At 34.9% G+C, this 24,197-nt stretch overlaps 1 protein-coding gene across 12 annotated transcripts in view; it reads left to right on the top strand.

Moving 5' to 3' along the window:
• Positions 1-24,197, top strand: part of Cep170 (centrosomal protein 170kDa) — a 106,743-nt gene that overhangs the window by 7,111 nt on the left and 75,435 nt on the right. For 11 of the 12 annotated variants that reach the window (XM_013520267.1, XM_013520302.1, XM_005374770.2 and 8 more), the window contains exons 2-3: positions 18,019-18,164; positions 20,929-21,018. In XM_013520267.1, coding sequence (XP_013375721.1) covers positions 18,060-18,164; positions 20,929-21,018 — 195 coding nt within the window. In that variant the 5' untranslated portion in view covers positions 18,019-18,059. Of the gene's footprint in view, positions 1-11,641; positions 11,662-18,018; positions 18,165-20,928; positions 21,019-24,197 lie in introns of those variants that run through there. The other variant, XM_013520272.1, reaches the window with a different exon arrangement.

The raw sequence follows: 24,197 nt of genomic DNA, 5'->3' as shown, positions 1-24,197 counted from the left end.
ATAGGGAATTGAGTTAAATAATTGGTGTGATCTAGGCTACAAGACCTTTAGACATTTAAAGTCAGGAATGTTTGTTAGCCGTCCATATCAAGTGGACATATTAAGTAGACAATACAGTATACAAGTCACGAATTCAGAGGAGAGATTTGAAGATGCTTACATTTTGGGTAACTAGTAGAAGAGATCATTTTGGTAGGGAGTTAGATTGAAAAGCAGCCCAAGGATTGAGAGCTGATAATTTGAACTTTGAAAGCTTAGCAAAAGGAGCCATTGGGAAGGATTGCAATATGTGGCCAACAGAGTATGAAGAAACTGAAGGAATGTGGTGCACATGAAGCCAAGGAAGGAATTTTTAGAGGTAAGGAGTAATCTATCACTATATCACCTGAATATTAGTTATGGAATCATATTCTTGTTAGTGGTCTCTGAGAAAGCAATTTCATTAAACTTCTCTTTATCTACAGGAATGTCCACAATTATTCTCCCCTGGATACTGTTAAATTTAAAGTCCTGAACAAAGTTTTATTCTCAGTAGACCATGTGTACTTTCTAGGAGGATGGACATGGGTGCCGGTAGTACCGAGTTTTAAAATGGAGAAGCAGTGGTGTTCAGTAAGAAGAGTTTACTACCTGGAGTTGCCACAGTGGCACTCATTGTGTGATAATCGAATGCCACATAAAGCACTGTGTAATCTATAAAATAAGGCTGGTGGTAGACTACTTCACAGGTTTGTTATGATAAACCAAATAAAGTAAATGTAAAAAATAAATGGAAGGTCTAATTGCTGGTTCAGCTTTCCTTTCTTATTGTACCAAGTGTGGTACTACCTCCTCATTGTTACATTCGCAGAAATATATTGGCTACATGACAAAATACTTTTTCATGCTGACTTTATAAGAATAGGTTTTACTTCCTATGGATTTCTTTCTCTTAGGCAGTTTTGCACATTATTTCCTAATTGAGGTGAAGAAAAGGGTATATGATGCTAGCAAGAGGAAAAGAACAATCAGAGTTTCAAATAGCACTTTTCTCCAAGTCTAAGCTCTTCCTTTAATTATAAAAAGAGTATCTAAATAATACAAATTAAAAAAGCAAGGAAGTAGACAAAATCCATTTTTTTCCATCTAGTAAGGAGAACTTTTCCCTTTAACTGATTTTCTTTTTAAGAAAGTTTTTTACTAGATAAAGGTTTGTCATGTGTTAAATGGAATAGAAAAAGTAGAAAGTCCAAAACTTTGAGGCTGGTTACGTCTTAAAGCCCAGGCAGTTGGATAAAAAATTGTTTTGAGGAAACCAGAGGAGAGGAGACATGGAGCCTTCTTGATGATATAGGAGTAAGTATAAAATATTTGTTTTGTTTTAAAAACTGCATTGCAAATAGATGACTTCTGTGGTAAGCTTTTTGAGGCGATAGGACTAGAACTTAAAACAGGGACTAAGGGTGAAGCTTGGTAGCAGAGGAGATTCTCTACGTCAGATGTCCTGGGCCCAATACCAACACCCTCCCCCTCCTATAGAGTCTCTTCTCAGTAGCCATGGGGGGGATGGTTCTAGAACCCACTACATATACAGCGCAATCCTTGGATGCTCAGATTCCTGTAACAGAAAGGATAGTTTACATGTTATCTTTACATATCCTCCTGTACATTTTGTTATTATTATTTTGATTCTTTTTTTATTTTGAAATAGAGTCTTGCTATTTAGTTTAGTCTGACTTTGAACTTACCATATAGACCAGGCAGACCTCCTTGAACTCAGGACAGTCTTCTTGCCTCAGCCTTTGAATTCTCCTCTGTACTTTAAATCATCTTTAGAAGGCGTGTAATAGTTAATAAAATATAAACAGCGTGTAAATAATTGTCATACACTATTGTTCGGGGAATGTTGACAAGAAAAACTACATGTTCCACATACACACTTTTTCTTCCCTTTGTTTTTAATCTGAGATTGATTTCATAAATGCTTATGTGTGATTTTTTCCTTCATTTTTTTTCTAAAGGAATGCTTATCACACTCAGTTGTAATAACTTTTTTGTCATACATGTTGTAGTTTTTTCACACATTGTCATTTCCCTTTTAAATGTTATTTTTACTCAGTAAATTGTTGATGTGTAAATAGCCAAATTTCTCATTTCCTTTCTCTTATGAAGTAATCATAAGTGTGTGTGTGTCCTTCTGTCTGTTATTAAAGAAGAATGGTAAATTGAGGTTTTTTTTTTTTAAATCTTCCTGTCTTCCACTTCCACTATTCCCTTTCACCTTTGTGAAGAATTCTGTGTTTAGCTGTCAGTGAAATAAAAGCTTTTGGTTGCAGTGAGAGAACATAATTTTAAACTGATTCTGAGTGGTGTATAACATACTTTAGAATGTTAAGGATCTAATACAGGCTGACTTGTTCTTTTCTTTTTTATTCTTGAGCCAAATTTATAGCCAGTTATAACTGGCTTAACTGTATTTATGACAGTTAAGCATAATTGTCAGCTTGGCTAGATTAAGAGACTCCTGCAGAGGTACCTGGATCATACTTATCAATGGATTAATCTGCTGATGTCTACAGTTGAATGTGCTATTAGGTGGGGCCCAGTTGGAGGTGAGTTACTAGGGACATGCCTTTGGACTGTGTATGTCTCACTGGTGCTGTTCCTAGCTGCCATGAATTACGCAGCTTTATGCTCCATGCCCTTCTGTCGTGGTGTTCCTGTTTTATAGATAGCTAACCGTGGACTGAATCCTCTGAAACCATGAGCCCAGTAAACCTTTCCCTTTCAGGTTTTAGGTTTCAGGTATTTTGTTGAAGTGTAGGGAAAGCTGAGTCATACATCCCTTCTCTAGTCATTACATTCTAAATCAGCACATTATTTTTTTCTTTCTCTTAGTATCTCTTCTGTTTTGTTCTATTTAATCTTCACAGAACCCACTCCTCTCACTCCTACCCTTCCGTGTTGTCAGCCCATCCAGTCCAACCTGAAGGAATACAGTGGAGAGATTAGAAAAAAATATACATTCATGATAAAGGGAAAATAACCTCTTGAAGTTCTTTATTAGTTTTAAAAGTCTTCTAACATGCTTTTATATTATCTTTTAGCCATAAGTTGAGTTCACATTAAGTATTTTTGATGTGAAGCAGTTTTGAAATGTGTTTAATCTACAACCCAGTTGTTCCAGTTATAATAGCATTTCTATAACGGCAGGGTTGTTGTTAACATTGTCTTTTAAAGTGGTTAAAAGGCCTACCTTTTCAGTTTTTGTACTTTCTGGTTTTCTAATGTTGATGTGGAGCGTATCTTTAGTTTGGAACACTTGATCTGAATTGAACTGAATCTGTGATTCAGAATAGAATATTCATATTCTGTAATATTTCTAAATAATACAAAGTCTTCATACTTCATTGACTTTGTTTTTATCTTAATATTCAACAGCTTTCTCTTATATAAATAAATAGTATTTCCTGCATTTGTCTTTTCATTTAGATTTTACTAAAACTGAGCTTTGTTATCCACAGAATGAAAACGGAATTTTAAAAGTCTTATTTTTTTTTTTTCTTTTTTGATTTTTTTCTGGTACCAGGAATCAAATTCATGACATCGTGCTTGCCAGGCAAGCGCTGTGCCACTGAGCTAAATTCCCAGCCCCAAAAATCTTATTGTTAGTGCTTTTTAATCTATGCCCATTGAAATTTACTTGAGAAGTTTTAAAGAACATAGATGCTTGTGTCTTTATCCAGATCTGTAATGACTGAATTCCAGTCTTGAGGTACTAAACCTTGATGTTGCTTAAGTGAATACTATGACTTACACTAATTTCAGTATTCTTTGCATCTTGTACAATTCCTGTATTAATCAGCTTTCCAGTTGCTGGACTTAATACCTCACTACCTATAACTATTAAGGAGGAGAGGTTTATTTGACTGTTTCAGAGGATTCAGTTCATTTACAGCTGATTCCAAGGCAGAAACATTGTGGAAGGGTATGGTGGAGCAAAGTTACTTAGTTCACCATGGTCAGAAAGTGCAGCATAAGAGCAGCACCAGAGAGGAAGGAGCCAGGGACCAGATGTATTACTCAAGGTCATACCTTTATGATCCACCCATACACCAAGAAGTGTACTTTGCTAATGCTTGAGGCAGTTCCCAAGCCAGTCAAGTAGACAGACAGTTAAGCTAGTGTTTGCAACTTAAGGAAATATGGAACAAATATTATTAATAGATATTTGTGTTGCTATACAGGATTTTTTGGTGTTAATAAGTTACAACAGGATAATAGCCTTATTAGAAAGATGACTTACAAGATTTCCTGGGAATTTTCTCTTGATTAGTTAGTAATACATAGTCAATTTAGTCAGTTGGATTGGACTAGATTGGAATAAGCAATCAACTTGCTCCCTCTTACCAATTTCGAAAGTTAAATCACTCCTATAAAAATGTATCCACAAGTGATTTCTAATGTGTATATAGGTCTGAGAACCATTAGTTTAAGGTGGCCTTGAGAGTTTTATTCCTAAACGAAAGAGGTAGCATATGACAAAAGTGATTTATACTTGTGTCACTGTGTTGCAGACTAAGTTTTTTTGTTTTTACTTCTGTTGTTTTGTTTTTATATGGTACTGGGGATTGAACCCAAGGCCTTCTTGCTGAGCTATATCCCCAACTGATTTTATTTTTTGTTTTGAGACAGTCTTGCTAAGTCACTAGGTTGCCCAGATTGGGCTTGAATTTGTGATCAGCCTGCCTCAGACTCCCAGAGTGCTGGGATTACAGGCATGTACCGCCATGCCTGGTTAAATAAATGGATATTTTGCACAAGGAGGTGGATCTCCATTGTTGCTCTTGATATTGAAAAAGGCATTTGATCTTAGTGTCACATTTTTCTCATTTGTAAAAATCAGGGTTTGCTTTGTATAATTTCTAAGGTTATTATTTAAGGTGTACTTTAAAAATTGAGACTATTCTTTTGTTTTCTTTACATGGCCAATTGAGTCACAAAGAATTAAGGAGTAAGAGTCAAAGGAACTGGAGCTTACATGTAGTATATAGTGGAATATAGAGATTACTAGGGGAAAATACCATAGAATGGGAAATGCAAAAACAGTAGAAATTTATTTCTCACAGTACAAGAGTCTGGGAAGCCTATTAAAGTTCCAGCAAGTTCAGTGTCTGATGTAGGCCCTTTGCCTAGAGATGGCATCATCTAGGTGTCTTCACATGTGTAGAGGACGAAAGAGTGCTCCCTTTAACCTCTAGCATTTTATAAAGCTGCGCATTTTACCGCTTCCCAAAGCCACTTCTCTAAATACTGTTGCAGTGGGCATTAAGTTTCCACATGAATTTTGGAAGAATTACGCTCATTCAAATCCTAGCAGAGAGATTCAGAGGAATTTAATGGATGCATTTGCTATGTATGGCATATTGAGATGGAAAGAAGACAGAGGAGGGATGAACAGGAAAGAAAGGTAGAATTGCAGAAAACAAGCTTTTTTTTGGGGGGGGTTTTTTTTTTGGTTTTTCTCCGGTACCAGGAACCGAACTCACGACCTTGCACTTGCCAGGCATGCGGTTTGCCGCTGAGCTAAATCCCCAGCCCAGAAAACAAGCTTTTGATGATACTCATCTGAGCTCGGAAAATTATTTTCTAATAGTTGTTCTTGAGTTACTAATATTTTTCCCAATTAAAAACTTTATGGTGAAATACATGTAACTTACAATTTGCTATCTTAACCATTTTAAGTATATGGTTCAGTAGTTGTACATTTATGATGTTGTACAGCATCACCATGATTCATCTTCATAACTTCGTCTGGTAAAACACACACTCTGTAGCCATTAAGCAATAACTCCTCATTGCTCCCCTCTCTCATCCTTGGCAACCAGCATTCTGCTTTCTGTCTCCATAATTTTGAGTAGTGAAATATTTTATACAAGGGAAATCATAGCACTTAACTTTTTGTGTTAGCTTATTTAACTTAGCACAATATTCTTGAGGTTGACACATGTTATAATGTAGGTGAGACTTTCCTTGTTTTTAGTTCCTGGAGCATAAGACTAATTTTGTCAAGGCACAGAGACATGGGTCTGTCTTTAGAGTAGTTCTATTGATGAACTATTAATTTTAATTTTATAAGTTTTATTATATTAATGAGTACTTAATGAAAAAATCACAGAAATATTGAGTTTTTAATAGAGTGTTTATAAAAAAAGCATCAAAATTTTCAATATTGACTTGTTTCTGGTGTAAAGTCTAAAAAAAAAATCAGACATAGATTTCCTATATGAACCACAATGAAAATACCAATAGTGCTCTACAAAAATAATAATCTTTACTTCACTTGTCACACACAAGGCAGTCTGCACACTTGATAACAGCATATTCCATAAACATGCATTGTTTATAGTGACAGCATATGTATTTTGATTTCCTGGCCTTTTTGTAGGACATACTTGACATCTCAGTGGTCTTGCTATTATTTCAGGAGATTCTTTTTATATTATACAGTGTGTCGTTAACAGGAACATAAATGTCAATAAAGTAAATTATTAAATTCTTAATATGCATTGTGCATTTAGAGTAGACATCAACATTTTCACATCAGTTTTGTACTTCTTTATAAAACCTAAAAGGTAATATCAAAAATAAATTCCAACATGAACTACAAGGAAAATACTAATAGAATTGTACCACGAAAATAAGCTTTGCCTGAACTGTCAAACCCAAGGCAGTCTTCACATATGACAACTGCATGTTCCATGCACACATCTCACACTGACAGCACGTGTGCTTAGTGTTCCTTTCCTATGTGATGGCAGTCTTGTCACCTCTCTTCCTGTTTTGTCAGGAGCTTGCTACTATATTGTTCAACATGCACTTAGCAGGGAAATAAAATGTCAATAAAATAAAAAATCAAATATGTAGTGAGTACTTAGACCAGACATCCAGATTTTCACACTAGCTGTTTATTTGCTCACAAAACCTAAAAGATAACATCAAAAATAAAAAACTATGTGAACAACGTGAACACAAAAGTCTACCACTTAAATAAGCTTTACTTTAACTGTCACAAGGCAGTCTTCACATGTGACAACTGCATTTTCCATACATAAGTATCACTTACACTAATAGCATGTATGTTTGTTTTCCTGTACTGTACTTTGTTGTAGGGCACAGTTGACATCTTTTTTGTTTACTTGGTGTTGTAGTAGGTCTTTGTGATACTGTACCTGCATGTTCACCTGTTGGCTCACCACTATGCTCCACAATTTTTTTGTATAGTTCTTTGGGCAGAAACATTTTGTTTTTCTTCTGCTGTAAATGATCTCTAATGAGCTTTGGTCTCAGTCCTGTAATAAAATCTGACTGTGGTATTTTGCACTTGTTATTTTCTTTGTAAACTGTCAAACTATGCTATAGATGTTTAGTAAAAGGCAAAAGATTTATATGCAATCTGAAGAGAAACTAGAGTGTTTCCATTCATGTTTAGGGTCAAGTAAAACACAACCATTTGCCAATGCTTTGTGTTTCAAGTGATGTTATAGTTGCTGCGGAACTCATCAATAACATCTGCATCAATTTGGTTTTGTTGTTGAAAGTTTCCGTCTCAGGCTTCCATTTTGCTGAGGTTTCCCTATCAGTATTTCCATCATGGTGAAATGTTGACATCAGTGGTACCAGCTTGTTTTTCTTTGCCACATACTAGGTCAATTTATCTCTTTCTAAAATCCAAAGATTGTACTATACAGTTCTCTCTTTTGAAATGGCAACCTTTCATTTGGAATTTCTGCTTTGTTCCTGTGCACTGTTCCTACTCTGGTCAACTTGTGCTCTGTTAGCAAATGTAACATCAATTGGAAACTGGTGAAGCAGTGGTCAAATGTCACATTCTGATTAGTTTGGAAGATGAGAACAAGTCTGTTTACAGCATCATTCAGTTTATTTTATATGAATAAGGACCTAATGGCTGAGTTCCAGGATAAATGTCTAAATTGAATGCATAATAAGTCTTCATATCTACAAGCTGTAAGACACATATTTTTATGCCGTATTTGACCATAAGTCTTTTCCATAAGTCTTTTCCATTCCTGCAGTCACCAAAAGAAATCCGAGCTGAGGACAACAGACCCACAAATGTTTTCAGTTCAGTTAGTAAGGTGTCATAATAAATACATTTTTGAATATGGCTGTTGGTGCATACAGAACGTTTTACTTGCGTTTCAGTCTTTATTTTACAGCATCTTGTAGCATTTTGTCTGTTACAATTTCCAACACTGAATGACAGTGTTGGCATTCTGTCCAATGTGTTTCACCCCTGCCAAGACCCTCACTATGTGTTCCCTTATATTTGCAACATTTTGACTACTCGATTTTGTACTCACATTGCTGTTTTCTTCATCATCTGAATTAAGGAGGTCTGCATTCCCTGTGTCTCTGTCTGTCAATTCTTGCTTCATTTCACTGTCATAGGAACTTTGCCTCACATAGCGAATGTCAAAGTCGTTATCATCATCATCCACCCATACCACTCTTCCGTTATGAAAGCATGTATTTTACCGTAATGGATCATCTTTTTTTTTTTTTTTTTTTTTTGGTCTTTTTGAGACAGGGTCTTGTTATGCAGTTCAGGCTGGCCTTGAGCTCACTTTGTAGCCCAGGCTGGCCTTGAACTCCTAACGATCCTCCTACCTCAGCCTCTCCAGTGCTACGATTATAGGTGTGCACCACTACGCCCGGCTGTATAATGGATCATCTTATCCATGCATGAGTAATATGATGATTCACTTTTGACCTCCTCCAAAACTTGCAGATCTAGATTTTCATGTGCTATTGTACTGAATTGGGGTACTTCTACCAGAAAAAATTAAAAGAAAACTTGTTTTTTAAACAAATCCTGGAGTAGTGTGGTTCTTTTGGACTCTTTGTGATGCTCTGGTAACACACAAAACCAGTTAGATGGAGCCTAAAGGTGGGTCCATATCCCATTTTGATTCTTTTCCACATGTGCACACTCCTTGCTTTTTGTCGTACCAAGTGGATGAACACATAGATTGCTTCTTTTATCCCTCTGTGAAGTGTTCTGAGGTGCACAACCAGCTGCTGTTACACTAAACTTCAAATTTATGATAGAAAAGTAAGGGATGGGCCTGCCAAACCCAGTCTTACGTTCTAAGATTAAAGAACTAATGATATCCCTATTATATGTATCCGTTCATCTGTCCATGGACATTTGTGTTACTTCATATTAGCTGTTGATACCAATGATCTTTAATCTGTTTTAGGTGCTTTTTAACCTCAAAATTGCAGAAGTTCTACTCCCAAGGAAATAGTCAGAATTCTTTAGGCTACCTATGGCTAGTGAGTCCTCCCTTTAATAAAACTCCTGCAGTTTCCCTCATGGAGAACTGTTATAGACTTCATAATATTCTGATAGTGATGGCCCTAATCACATCAAGCATGAATAACCTAAAAAATTCCTATAGATGAAAGAATAAACTTGTAGATAAACTGTTGAAATGGTTTTTGAAAAATTTTAGTCAAAAGTGAGGACTTAATTGCTATCTTAATTTACTAATTTATTTGAAAGCCATAATTATGCTGCCTTTATTAATGAAAGTATAAAATGTTATGCTAATTAGATACAAATTTTCTTTCCAACATATATGATCAGTGTAGTCTCCACATTTGTATGCTATAAAGTATGTAACTATGCTATTGTTAATATACTTAATCATGTGATTTCTATTTGTGTAGAGCTCGAACAGCTAGAGCAGCTACTAGTTATATGAGAATATTCAAATTAAAATGAATTTAAATAAAATAAAAATTAATCAAATATAGCATTAACTATTTTTCAAGTACTTAATGTAGTTATTATGTAGCTGGTAGCCAGTGTGGATGTATAGCATTTCCATCATCACAGTTCTTCCTTAAAATAGCTGGCATAGATAGATTAATAGTCATTATAATTTAACTTGAAGGTGAAAAGAAAACTTGCATAATTTAAGCTAGCATTATTATACAATAAACTGCATTGGAGATATATACATAAAATGCATTCTTGCTTAAAACATTCTGAGACTTTAAATACAGTATAATTCAGTATAATTGCAGTATAATACAGTATAATTGCAAATCTAGATTTTCATGTGCTATTGTACTGAATTGGGGTACTTCTACCAGAAAAAATTAAAAGAAAACTTGTGTTTTAAACAAATCCTGGAGTAGTGTGGTTCTTTTGGACTCTTTGTGAAGCTCGGGTAACATACACAAAACCAGTTAGATGGAGCAGTTTTGAAACCTCATTTCAATTTTCATGTATTAACTGATGTTGTGATGGAAACTGTTTATACCCTACTCCCAAACAGTTAATGTATAGTTGTAATGGTTGATACATTGTGTCATGTAAGAAGTCTAGAAGTTTAACTAAGTGACTCAGCTGTTCTGCATACTAGGGTGTAGAGGGCATACCCTAGGGCGGCTGTTTATATCCTAGGATGTTTTGATAGTTGATTCTTTGTGTCAATCAGAGAAGTTTAGAAGTTTAACTAAGCAACTCAGCAAGGGGCCAGGGCCCTCACTTTGTAAGCATTCTGAGCCAGTGCAAGAGAAGGGCAGGGAAATGGTGTGAGTGCTACACCTGTACTAGCTAGCCTCCATACAGTATAAGGGTTCTAAGAGACTTGCTGTCCTCCACTTTTTTCTTACTGCTTTTGGACCTGTTGCCCCTCTACCACACTACTCTGCCTTGGAACCAGTTGATTGTAGACTGAAACCTCTACAAACTTTGAGCTAAATAAAATTTCGTTCCTTAATTTTCCTTCCTTATCAAGCAATGAGAGAAAAGTGACTAAGGCAGTAGTGGATAAGAAAAGGTATTGATGATAAACAGAAGCCATTTTTAAATGGTGCATGGGACATTAGTGTGCTCAAATGTATTGCAGACAGCAGACAGAGATAGAAATTATTAGAGTGATCTAAAAACAATGAATTAAAAACAGTTGGATTTCAGGATTTTATAGATTCTTAACTCGTGCTACTTTCTTCCCATTGTGACTCTTAGAGTTTTATTTACATTCTTTGAGATAACTTTATCCACTTTTTCCTGCTCTGGTACCCTATGACCTGACAAAGTTTTGGGTTCATAATTGTTAGTTGACTCTAAAGATAACTCACATTTCATTTAGCTTCTAGGTTTCTGATTTATGTTATACCCTCATTTGCTAAATTTGCTTCAGTCCTCTAGGTTGGTTGATTTTATTCTCTGGTTTTAATAACCTATTCTTGGGCCTGCCTGGGCCAAAACAGGTGGCTAAGAGGTGATTGACATGAGACTGTTTTGCATGAACTATCAGTATGTATTGCTCAAAAAGGTGGTGTCAGAGAGCATGCTATTAGGTAAAAATATTGTTTACCAGTCATGCTCAAATTCAGCCAAATCTGAGATTATAGGAACTGGTATCATCCCCATTGTTTTAAGAGGAGATAGTGGCTGTGGAATAAGCCTTCCACTTAGTATCTAAAGTCCTGGATTTGAATCTGTTTTTTTGTTTTGTTTTGTTTTGTTTTCCGGTACCAGGAATCTAACTCACGACCTTGCGCTTTCCAGGCAGGTGCTGTGCCGCTGAGCTGAATCCCCGGCCCCTGGATTTGAATCTTGATGGTTCTTGTTTACACGGGGTTTGTGACCTAGAATAAGCCTTTAATTTCAGTTTTCTTGAGGGAAAAATGCTTCTCACATGCTTGTTTTAGGAGTTAAATGGAAGAATGTGAATGTAATGACTGAAAACAGTTACTGCACAAGGGAAGTAACTTGATACATGTTCAGATCTAAGCTCAATTGATTTGTTGTGTACAAGAAGAGAATTGTGTTTTAACAAGAGTTGTCCAGTTCTTACAAAAGTAAATTAGGCTACATTTTTCATAAACTTGACAAGCACTTTTAGTGCCTAGCTTATAAAAAAGAATGGCATGTTTTAGATATTTTCTGTAAGCATTTTATAAAAGTGAATTTTACAAAGGAAGTTTTTATTAAATTGCTAGCTTCTCTTATCAAATCCGAGTCTTCTTTTGCATATATATAATAACATCAGATATAGAATATGAGGCTTGAAGTTTGGAATGTCATTTTCACTTGTTTTTAAGAGAACTTTCTTTTAGCTTTAATGCTGTTTCAGGTTTCAGTTCTAATTTATATTGGTTCTTGATACATATTTATTGTAGCTATTTTGTAGAATTATGTGTGTAAAAAAAGAATTTATTATGTATGTGGCAGATAACAAAGGTAAAATACAGAGTACTCATTCCAAAATAATCATGAGTATATGAGAGCAAAAATTTTCCCACTACTGAGTTTGTTCACATGAGCAAGAAGTATCTTGGTAAGAATCCAAAAATAGCACAGATGTGGATTTATTTTTTGGAGTAACTGTAAAAATGAGGGTGGGGATTTAAGTAAACAAGCGTCTCCCAAGAGTATATTTCATTATCTGCCCCAGATCAAGTTAATTACACAACAGAGCTGAATTTTTTAATATGTTTTAAGCCTGTGTTATTTTGTCAGAGATTTTCCCTTGGCCACCCAGCTTAGGAGCACCACCCTAAAACTGTTGCATCATACTTTTCTCTGTGTTTTTTCCTTCTGAATGTCACTGAAGTTATCTTGCCCATTTTTTTTTTTTTTTTTTTTTTTTGGCCTGTTGTTCTTTGAGAGTAAGAACTTTTTCTATCTTTTTTTCATATTCTGTCCCTAATATCTGCCAGTGTGTATGTAGTACTTACGAATTAAGAAAAACTGAATTAATTCAGTTTATAATACCCTAAAAAGTTAGTCATCTTGTGTAAGTGGTGTATGTTTATTTTCATTTTCCAGAACTTACAGAATTTTTATAGTTGAAACAATTATATATTTACATATAGATGTTCTCTTCACATATATGTCCATACAACAGTATCTGGTATATAGTGGCCAGTAGATGCTCTCTGTTACATATAAAAGATTAAAGAAAATTGTGTGTATAACATGACTGGCATTTTATTTAATCTCTACTCTTTAGTTGAAATGCAACCTTAAGTATTTCTGTCATTCTCAGAAATACATGGTTTCAAAAAGACAAGAGACTTTTAGTGTGAAGGATATTTTCTATTAGGAATTCAGTAAGAATAAAAATGTAAAATAAGAATCCAGAATTTATACACTTAAATTTTTTTCCAGTTCTAGGTACTTAGTATGATAGGATAAAAAGACAGTGTGGTACAAGTTATAGAAACCTACGGTAGCTCATGCAGTGGTTCATTAAGTTCACTTTAGTCTATAATTTTTATTGAAGGTTCAAATGACAATTTTGAGAGGAAAGTTTATTATTTCATTCCCCCTTGTGAATTGCAGTGTTATGAGTATGCAGGTATCACTATAGTATAATGTCTTTAATGCCTTATAGACTATATTCAGGAGAGGTATAATTGGGTCAATTGGAATGTTTACTTTTTGAAGAATTTAGTGGTTGTACTAGTTTACATTTGCACCAACAACATAGAAGAGTTCCTTTTTTCTCCCCACATCCTAGCCAGCATTTGATGCTTTTTGTGGTGTTGGTAGCCATTTCTGACTGGGGTAAGTTGAAATTTCAGAGTAGTTTTTTTTTTTTATTTCACTAGGTGCTAAAGGTGATGAACAGTTTTTCATGCTGTTACTATCAGTGCTGCTTCTTTTGAAAAGTGTTTATTCCATTTGCCGTTTTTTGATTGGGTCATTTTTTTTCATATACTTACTGGCCATTTGTATTTCTTTTGAGAATTCTCTGTTCAGTTCATTTGGCTACTTATTGGTTGGGCTATTTTTTAAATTTTTGAAGAATCTCCATACTGATTTCCATAGTGGTTGTACTAGTTTACATTTGCACCAACAACATAGAAGTGTTCCTTTTTTCTCTTCTTTTTATATTAATCATCTGTCAGAAGACTGACTATGAAACATTATCTCCCATTTGTCTTTTTACTCTGTCAGTTATTTAGTTTGTAGTGCAGAAGGTTTTAAATTTCAAGTGGTCCCATTTGTTGATTCTTGGTACTATTAGTTGTGCCATTGTGGTCCTTTTTTTTTTTGGTCTTTTTGAGACAGGGTCTTGCTATGCAGTTCAGGCTGGCCTTGAGCTCACTTTGTAGCCCAGGCTGGTCTCGAACTTGCAACGATCCTCCTGCCTCAGCCTCCCCAGTGCTGGGATTACAAGTGTGTGCCACTAGGCCCAGCGGGCCATTGTGGTCTTAATTCAGATACTCTTTGCATGTTCCTATGACTTCAAGTATTTTCCCTCTGTTTTCATTTAGCGGTTTCAGGGTTTCTGATTTTACTGTATATCAAGGTCTTTGATCCATTTTGATGTAGTTTTAATACTAGGGGAAAGATAAAAATCTAATTTCAGTTTTGAGCATATGGATGAAGTTTTCCCAGCACCATTTGTTAAAGAGACTGTCTCTTGCAAGATGTTTTTATCGCTTTGTGAAAACTCAGATGACTAAAGGGGCTTCAGTTTGTTGTGGTGTCTTCTGTTGTAGTTCATGAGTCTTAAGGTGTGTTTCCGTGTCGTACCATTTTGTTTTTACTATGGATTTATAGTATAATTTAAAGCATCGTGTTGTTCTGACTTTACTTACTTTGGTCAGGGCTGCTCTGGCTGTTCTGGGTCTTTTGTACTTCCATATGTATTTTAGAATTATTTTTTTTCTAGTTCTGTGAAGAATTTTATTGGTATTTTAATAAAGGTCACAGTGAATCTATAAATTGCTTACTTAATTTGTCCATTTTCATATTATTAGCTCTGCTGAACTGTGGTCTTTCAATTTCTTTCCATGTGTCTTTAGTTTTTTTCTTTAGTATTTCGTGATTTTAGCTGTGGAAGTCTTTTTTATCTTCTTGGCTAGGCTGATTTCCTTTTAACATATGTTATGGGTTTCTTCAGTTCCACTAAGTATGACCAACTAAACTCCTGACCTACTTATTAATACAGTATTCTAAAATGTTTCTTCTTTGTACATGCCAGGTAAAAATTAGAGGTTTTTTTGTTTTGTTTTGTTTTGTTTGTTTTTTTGTTTTTCTCTGGTATCGGGAACCGAACTCATGACCTTGCACTTGCCAGGCAGGCGCTTTTGCCGCTGAGCTAAATCCCCAGCCCCCAAAATTAGAGGTTTTTCTGCAGTAAAATTTTGATTATTTGTTGTCCTGGGCAGGAAGAATATATTTTGACCCAGGGAAATAAATGCTAAAAACCAATAGACAGAAAATAGATTGAAGACTAACAACATCTGCATTAAGGAATTGGGTAAATGGGAGACAATAATCCATATAAGTTGACCATATTAAATTGAATAAACTGAGAAGGAAGTTAAGACTTGATTGAGCTTTATACAAAATTATATCCTTGCTTTGGAGAAATGTGTTTCATGTATATGTAGATTTATAATATGTAGGATTTTACCTTAACATAAAGTTCTACATTTTATAGAGTTTTGTTTTAATGTTTAGGTAGTTTCTTATTGTGAAACATTTCATTCCCCTGTAGTTTAGTTTACTTCTCAAAGTGCATCACAGATACAGTTTCATGGGGAAGATATTTATAAGTGTAATTCTTTTGATTCCTAGGGCAAAATTAGAGTAGATGCTGTAATTTTTCTCACTTTACAGAAGAGGAAACTAAGGTGCTGCATGAGATAAATAGCTTTTCAAGGTTGTGCAGAATCAAAGTAGTAGAGCTAAGATTCAGACTCAGTCTTTCCTATTCCAAGACTCAGACCCTTAGTGACAAAGCCACATTCTCTATAATAGTGATTCTCAAAGCTCTCAATCCATACACTTCTGGAAGTCCCCAAAACCCTTTCAAGAACTGATGGGATCAAAACCTTTTTCATAATGGTATCAGAACTTTTTTTTTTTCTTTTTACCTTGAATTGGCATTTGCCTTCATACCATACAGACAGTTGTAGTAAAGTTGCTGGCTTATTAGTGTAGATCAAGGCAGTGATACCAGTAGTAGTAGTAATAGTACTAGTAGTAATAGTACTCGTCACTACTACACATTTGCAGTTAAGAAAAAAATAAAAAATCTAGTTTTACTTAAAATTGTCTTTTGAGGAAGTAAAAATATGAAGTATATTAAAACTTGCCCTTTGAATGGCATCTTTTCAAAATTCTTTATGACTAAATAGAAGTATATATATAAAATACGGTATACCAGAGTATCATGTGTCCAGGAAAACGTGTTGTGCCACTGTGTTAAAGTTGTAAGCTGAACTTGCCAGGCACTTGGTTTCATAAAATATCTTTTTATTTCAAAGTGATTGACAGGAAAATTATGAAGTTGTGAAGACACAGGTATTTGTCAGACAAAATAAGCCTCAAGGGAAAGAAGTGACAGAACTTCTTTTAAACAGTGATAAAATTTGAGCTGTCAAGAGGAAATTAGAATTTTAGCAAATCTTCCACTATGAGCTTAACAGCTGCCTAATATTTAAAGACTTTTCCTTGAGATGGGTGCTGATACTATGAATGAGTTTTAAAGTAATATAAATAAAGTGTGGCAGTATTTGGAAGATCTGCACAACTGTATACACCAATATTTTCCAAAATGTACGATACTGCAGAATCTCATCAAAATGAAAGATAGATTTTCATGTAACATAATGTGAATGGTTCATTAAGATTCAGATTTTATGTTACAAATAACCTTGAAGAAACTATCACTTAACAAAATTTTGATGTAGTATACAAGAAAATTATAATTATTTGAATGACTATTAAAATATACTTCTGTTTTTCCCTTTCCTAATTATTTTGGTGAAACAAGATTTTCTGTTGTTGTTGGTTTTTTTTGGTCTTTTGAGACAGGGTCTCACTGTGTAGTTCAGGTTGGCCTTGAACTCACTATGCAACTATATGCTCGAGGTTGGCCTCAAATTTGTGACAGTCCTCCTGCCTCAGTCTGTGAGCGCTGGGACTACAGGTGCTGACACACATCTGGCTCTTTGTATTTCAATTTAAACAATATATGTTAATGGAATGAATGCAAAACTTCATCTTATATTAAACAAGACAGTAAAAGGATTTGTGAAATGTAAAATAGTGCTATTTTTCTCATTTTAATTGTTTTTGCTTTGGAAAACAACAGGTTTTCATAGAAATGTCAGTAATTTTTAATAAATTGTTTGTTATTGTTAAGGGAATTAAATACCAGTTTCTTGGTTTTTAATATGGTAAGTATTAATACAGGTAACTCATGTAAATAAATATTGCTAAAGTTCTGTTTTTTAAAAGTGTAAAAAAGATCCTAAGAAAAAATTTAAGAATGGTTGTTCTAAGAAAAAATATGTTAAGAAAGTAAAACACGTGTGAGAAAATAACAGTTTAAACTACATTCACTTGTTTTATAGTTGGAAGTCAAAGAAGCAGTTTCTTTGCCTCTATAATTAATTCATAATCAGATAACTTACTCGTTTTTAATTTGATCTCTTTCAAGCCATTAATAAGCTCAGGCATTTATTTGTATAATATTTGTTTCCTTATATTCAGATTATATTAGTGTTAGCTTCTCCTTGAAGAATATAGACATTTATGAGCTGTTCTGAAAGTCTGCGTTGCTCACTAGTTGACCACATATCTAATTACCTTAATTCTCTTACTTTTCCACCTCTTCCTGTTCCTCTTCCTTCCCTTCATTCCTCTTCCTCTCTTCATCTTCCTCTTCTTTTAAGGAGAAAGGGTCTTGCTATATTACCCAGGATCTCTGGAACTCCTGGGCTGGGCTCAACTAGTCCTTGTCACTTAGCCTCCCAACTAGTTGGGACTGCAGGCACTGGCCATTAGGTCTGACTTCAACTCATTTTCAGTTTGCCTTAGTGGAGCTGGTGCTGTACTTTACTGATAAAATTTGGTCTGTGTTAGTTGTAAGTGTTGATGGACACAGTTCTATTCTTAGTTTACCTATAGGCTTTGGTGAAGAGACATTAAAAATATCCGAATTTGTGTTTTTCTTCATATCTCTGCAGGATGACGTAGCTTTGCCAAAGACTTAGAAGCTAAGCAGAAAATGAGCTTAACATCCTGGTTTTTGGTGAGCAGTGGAGGCACTCGCCACAGACTGCCGCGAGAGATGATTTTTGTTGGAAGAGATGACTGTGAGCTCATGTTGCAGGTAATTGTCTCAGTTTTCTCTGTGTATATCTACTCAGAACTTGGAATTAGTATAAAATATGTGTTGTTTTGCTTCTTTAGAGAACAACACTGTTCAGATTTGAAAACTTTCTGACTCTTTAACTTGCTGTTTAATTACTTTTGTCCTTGAATCATCCAAAAATAACTTCTAAGTCTTTATATATTTTGAAAAATGAGAGCTCAGAATAGAGAAGTTTATTCTTAAGTAAAGGTTTCATCTTACACACTTTAAAAATATGACTTGTTAGCCAGAGGTGGTAGTTGCATGCCTGTTACTCCCAGCCCTCTGAGAGGTTGAGGCAGGAGAATCTCAAGTTCAGTCCTAGCCTGGACAATTTATAGCTCAGTGCAAAGAGCTGGGGTTCAATATTATGATTAGTTATTTGCCACAATAGATAGTTTTTTAGGTCAGCTATAGAGAAGTAGCAGTAATACTACTACTTACAGAATTCCATTTAATGTTGAAATAAGTAATTTGTCCTAGAGAAACTGAGATTTCAGAGAAAAGTTACCTTTAAAACTTTCAGAAAGAACAAGCATATATAGTAAATGTGTGGGTTTTGTAGGCAGATTGTTTTAGTTAATACATTATCTCTTTCTAAGGACAGTTTGATTCACAGCTTTGTATTTAGAAAGAAAGGATAAAACTTTCTCAGCATGGAATGTTAGGCCAATTGGAGAAGGGATTTTTTTTTTTTGGTGTCAGGAATCACACACAGGATCTTGCACTTGCCAGGCAGGCACTGTAACTGCTGAGCTACATCCCCAGCCCTGGAGAAGGGATTTTTAATCTTAAGTTCTCAGCGGCACAGCACCTGCCTGGCAAACATGAAGCCCCGAGTTCAATTTCTGATACCAAAAAACCAACTAATGAACTAATTTTAAGTTTCATTGATATTTGTAATGGTTATCATTTCAAATAGAGTTTATATCTGATTATTTAATCTATTTCTTAGCTGGCTACAAATTAGGCTATATTTGCTGTAATTGAGGTGTCACTAACGTTTTTTCTAGTGTCCTTGTTTTTGTCTCCTATTCGCATTTTTCTAGAAACTCCTTACATAGAGTTTGAGCTCTGCAGTTTTTCTGTTGTCATAATACCTTGTGTGTGTGTGTGTGTGCGTGTGTGTGTGTGTGTGTGTAATTCTCTGTGAATGTGTTGATAGAGTTTGAAGGACAGTAGCACATCCTTTTGTGCTGTTACTACTTTTCAGTCTTTTAGTCAAGTTGTGACCTTTTTTCTGCTCTGCGCATTCAAGTGAAACAGGAAGGTTAGAAGGGATAAGAATTTCTATTCTCTTGTGTAGGTTAGGGCCTGGTGAAACCTGCTTGCTTAGGCTTTGGTGAATAAGTAAAGGCTTTTTATTAGGAGAACAGAATGCTCTGGGGGTATTTCTTTACTTTTCCTGTCACCCTGATAGAAGCAGATTTTTCCACATTGGGATCTTCCCAGAGCTTTTGGAGCTAAGATTCCTGAAAGAGTGATGGCTTCTCTAAGGCTGTGCCCCTAAGAGTTGTGTATTTCAAGCTGGTCCACACTTAACTGTGCAGCAGTTAATCCTATAACTTTTCAGTTTCTTCCAATTGATGGTTCCAGCTTTCTCTCTCTCTTTTTTGGGTACCAGGAATCCAACTCAGGACCTTGTGCTCACCAGGCAGGCACTTGTGCCACTGAACTATATCCTCGGCCCATCTTTGTCTTTATTTGCTCATCTGTCTATTCTCAGGGTGGCAGTTTGAGCTCTGCTAAAATTAAGATGAGTTGGGTTTTTGTTTGTTTGGTGTTGGGGTTTGGATATGTTGCTTAGTCTGATCTCAAACTTGAGCTCACATGATCCCACGTTGAGCTTCCTACGAGTAGTGTGTGCCACTGTGCCTAATCTGAATGTTTGATATTTAGTTTAACATTTTTCTTACTGTGAGAGAAGAAATGACGACCAAGTTTTTTACATGTTGTACTGCAAACTAGAAGCCACATCTCCTTCCTTTTTGATAGGACCTTTGCTTTTAATATGCAAAAGTTTGCAGTTATCTTAGAATAAATAGCTGAGTTCAAATTCAGTGGTTTGCATATTTCTTCCTTTGACTACTCATTCTTTGTGTTAACAGTTTTTATAGGCTCACAGTTCATTTTTTAGGTGTTTTTGTCTGTAAACAGCTCACTAAACTCTGAAGTATAGTGTGAACTATAGTATCAGTAGTTCCTTTATTGAGCGTGTCAGTAATTCCTACGGTAAGTGTAAAATCTACAGTGTGTCAGTAATTCCTTTTTTGTGATTCTTATATGTTACTTTCCAATTCCAATTTTAACTCCAATTTTCAGTGAAGATAATTTTACTCAGAAATATCATATTATGTCATTTTTCTCGAAGTCTTTGGATTCTTCATGCAATTTATGTTAATACTTTCAGTACTGAAAGAAGAAAATACTACAGTGTACTTTTTTTACAGTAAGATACCTAGTTTCAAGTAAGTAAAAAAATTGTAACTTACACATTCAACCAAGTAATTTTCAAAATTAGAACATGAATTTAGTAGAAGGAATACTTTAAAAATTTGGCTACTTTCCTCTTTGGGGAATGATGCCAAGGCACAGTATAAATCTAATTTAATCCATTTTAACTTTGTTTTTTCCTGTGTTGTATTTTCTACTGTCTGTTTTATATTAGATATTTAGCTAAAATATTTTTGGTGTTTATTGTAGTATTTTCTTGTGTTTATTAAATTTTTAAAATTCCTTTCAGTCTCGCAGTGTGGATAAGCAACATGCTGTAATCAATTATGATGCGTCTACGGACGAACATTTGGTGAAAGACTTAGGCAGCCTAAATGGGGTAAAGTAACCAGTTTATTTTTTACCTTATTTGATTATTTGTTTAGTATTGTACAGAGACAAGTCAGATGGCATTTCCTGTTTGTATTATATTTCCTTTTTTTAGTTTGTGTTTTACTTCGAAGTGCTTGCTAGGTGCAGCACTTCAGGGACCATATAATAAAATATGGAACTAACTCCATTTTCCTAAGAAACTAAGCAGCAAATATAAGAGTTAGGAAAGTAGCTGATTATTGTGATCTGTAATTGTTAAAAATTTCATTAAAGAGATGAGACCTAGGCCTGACCTCATTACATGGTTGCATTATATGGAGAACAGTAGAAAGTCCTGGCAGTAAGAATGCAGAAAGCACTCCTGGGAGCAGAAAAATACAGGTTTCACCTTAGAAAACATATGTAGAAAGGTGGTTTGATCCCAGACAATGGAGCACCTCTTGTAAAAGACTAAAATACAACCATTTATCTTAAAAAATGTAGAATACTATATGAGTACCGTTGTTCTTTCTTCTTTGGCTTCTCAAGTATTTTTCTATTACTGCATTACATTTTTTCTTATTTTTTAATTTGGCCTTTCTATATTTGGCAGAATATAAATACAGAATATAAGAGAATGCTGAAACATTCTTAATTTCTTTTCTGCTGATTGTATATACCAGTGATGGCAAACCTTTCAGAGCTAATAACAAACAGCCAACTATGGCACACCTGCCATAGGTCACCACCACTGCTATATGCTGTGAGAATGAAATGGGTTTGAATAAAACCAATGGAGCATGCACTCAAAAGAAGTGTCTTGAAGGATAAACAATAGTAGGCTAATTCAGAACCAGAAAAAAACATGTATTTTACATCTTACTTTTCAAATTTGTGGATATATTTTCTATATAATGTTAAATGTAGTTTTGAAAAGCAGTAGCAATTTGAAGCAGTTGGGATACACTTAGTTTCTGTTCAGTTCATTTAAAAACTAGCACAAATATAAACAGTATTACATTTGCTTTAAATAACAAACTACGTGCACATGTCTTTTTTTAATGTTGTATTTTGTGTGTTTTTTCAGTGATATATTAAATCTACTTTATGTCTCTGTGCTGGATTGGGAGCAACTAGAGAGTTCATGTACCTTTTGCTTCTGTAATTATAACCATAGTGCCTAGTACAGAGTGCATAGTTCATGGCACATGATGAACCCAGTAAATGTGTTTTGAATGGAATTAATTTGCTATCTAAAGGCTTTATAGAGAAAAATGTTAATCTTCTATATGTAGAATATTTTAGCAATGTTATAATCTGTTTTCATGTCTAAAAAGCCTCATTTTGATGACAAAGCTATTCTTATATATCCTTACATTAGCATTTTAGGGAGAATTAGAATTACATTAGTGTTTTTATGTCTTTTAAAAGTGTGATCAAACATGAAAATTATTTGGTGGTTTAAAAAAATCAAGTGAAATGTAAGTTTTTAGGCCCATGTTTCTATAATTTGATTATACTTAATATTTGTGTGAAAGTAAGTCATAGTGAACAACTTCTACCTTTTGAACTTGAATTTAAGACCTGGATTTGAGTCTCACATTTGTTTACCAGCAGACTAAAGTGGAGAAGAAGTCTTGTAATGTCTTTAAAAATCAGTTTCATCATGTAGATTCATATTTTCTCATGAAGTATAGGAAAATGTGATGAGGGAAAATTTATAACACTTGAGATGCAATGCAAAATTCAGATAGTCTGCTTAGGCTATAAAATATTCTGCTGTGTAGTATTGTTATGATTCAGTGTGACGATACATTTGAATTTTTGCCTACTACAGAACTTTAAAGCATTACACAAATGATAAGTGTATTATTACCCAAATGACAGCCTGGGAAATATGCTACAAAGGACTTTGGTAGCTATATAATGTCCAAATTACATGAAGTACCAGCTATCATGCATTTTATTCATAAGAAATTGTAGACTATAATTCATAGCCAGTTACTCTTAATATTCATGCAATCACAGAATCTTGAGATCAGGTTAGAGATAGTAATTTCAGAGAGATAAATGGTACACAGTTGTAGTGGTTATGAGCCCAATTTTAATCTAATGATCTAACATTGGACCAGTTATTTAACTTCTCTGTTCCTTATTTTTTAAAAATAGAAATAATAAATCCTACCTCAAAATTTGTTGAAAATGTAGAAATAGTTAATAATTCTAAACACTTTAAAACAGTACATAGTGAGCATCCAATAAGTGTAAGTTTTAGCTGTTATAGTTAAAACAAAAAGTCATGCTTTTTAATGCAGGCTGTAGTGTATATACATTTCAGTGAATATACTGTTACCTTTTAAAGAATAACACCAGCTGAACTCAGATAAAAAATGATCATGTCCCCTCCTAATTCCATTCACCTTATCCTAAAATATATTCCCAGCAGATGTAAAACTATATGTTATTACCAACGGAAATAAGGTTATGTAAGCCAAAGGAAGCTGGAACTGATTCTGATGTTTTAGTGGACCATTTTTTATAGGGTTGTTGAAGCTTCTCATTCTTTAGGAACCCTTTTTTGCCTTCAGTTCCTTCTGACCCCTCCTTACACTGGAGCACTTACCTTTTGTAGGCCATCATGAGTTCTTCCGTACCACTCTGATCGTATTTAAACACAAAAAACACACAAAATACAACATTAAAAAAAGACATGTGCACGTAGTTTGTTATTTAAATACGTATTTAAAGTAACTAAGACAGTCCTCCTGTCTTAGTTACTTTTCTCTTTGCTGAGACAAAATACCCAGCACCCACAAGTTACCTCCAAGGCAGGGTGACAGAGGGGCAACCATTCATAGTGGCAGAAAATAGCAAAAGCAACAAGAGGAAGGAAGAAAGGAGAGCAAACCCCTTTCAGTCCCCTGTATAGTATGCAGGTTACTTGCCCTAGGGCAGCTATAGCACACACACCCTTAATCCAAGCATTAGACCACGAATCAATCACAAATTCTAGTTTCAGCTTCCTCTGAAAAGCCCACCCCTCATGACTGTATGGGGCTTGGGGGTACAGCCCAGACACAAACCATAGCACCTGCCTTTTGTTGCTGTAGTGTGCCTTCCCCCACCCCCAGTGCAGCAATCTGTGTTCAAGCACCTTGTGTGTCCCGTATTCACACTAGAGTTCACGCCAGCACCCGACCAGTGTTG

This window comes from Chinchilla lanigera, unplaced genomic scaffold (assembly GCF_000276665.1).
Source record: "Chinchilla lanigera isolate Chin_1 unplaced genomic scaffold, ChiLan1.0 scaffold00005, whole genome shotgun sequence".
Classification (NCBI taxonomy): domain Eukaryota; kingdom Metazoa; phylum Chordata; class Mammalia; order Rodentia; family Chinchillidae; genus Chinchilla; species Chinchilla lanigera.
This window is presented reverse-complemented; position numbering and strand designations above follow the sequence as displayed.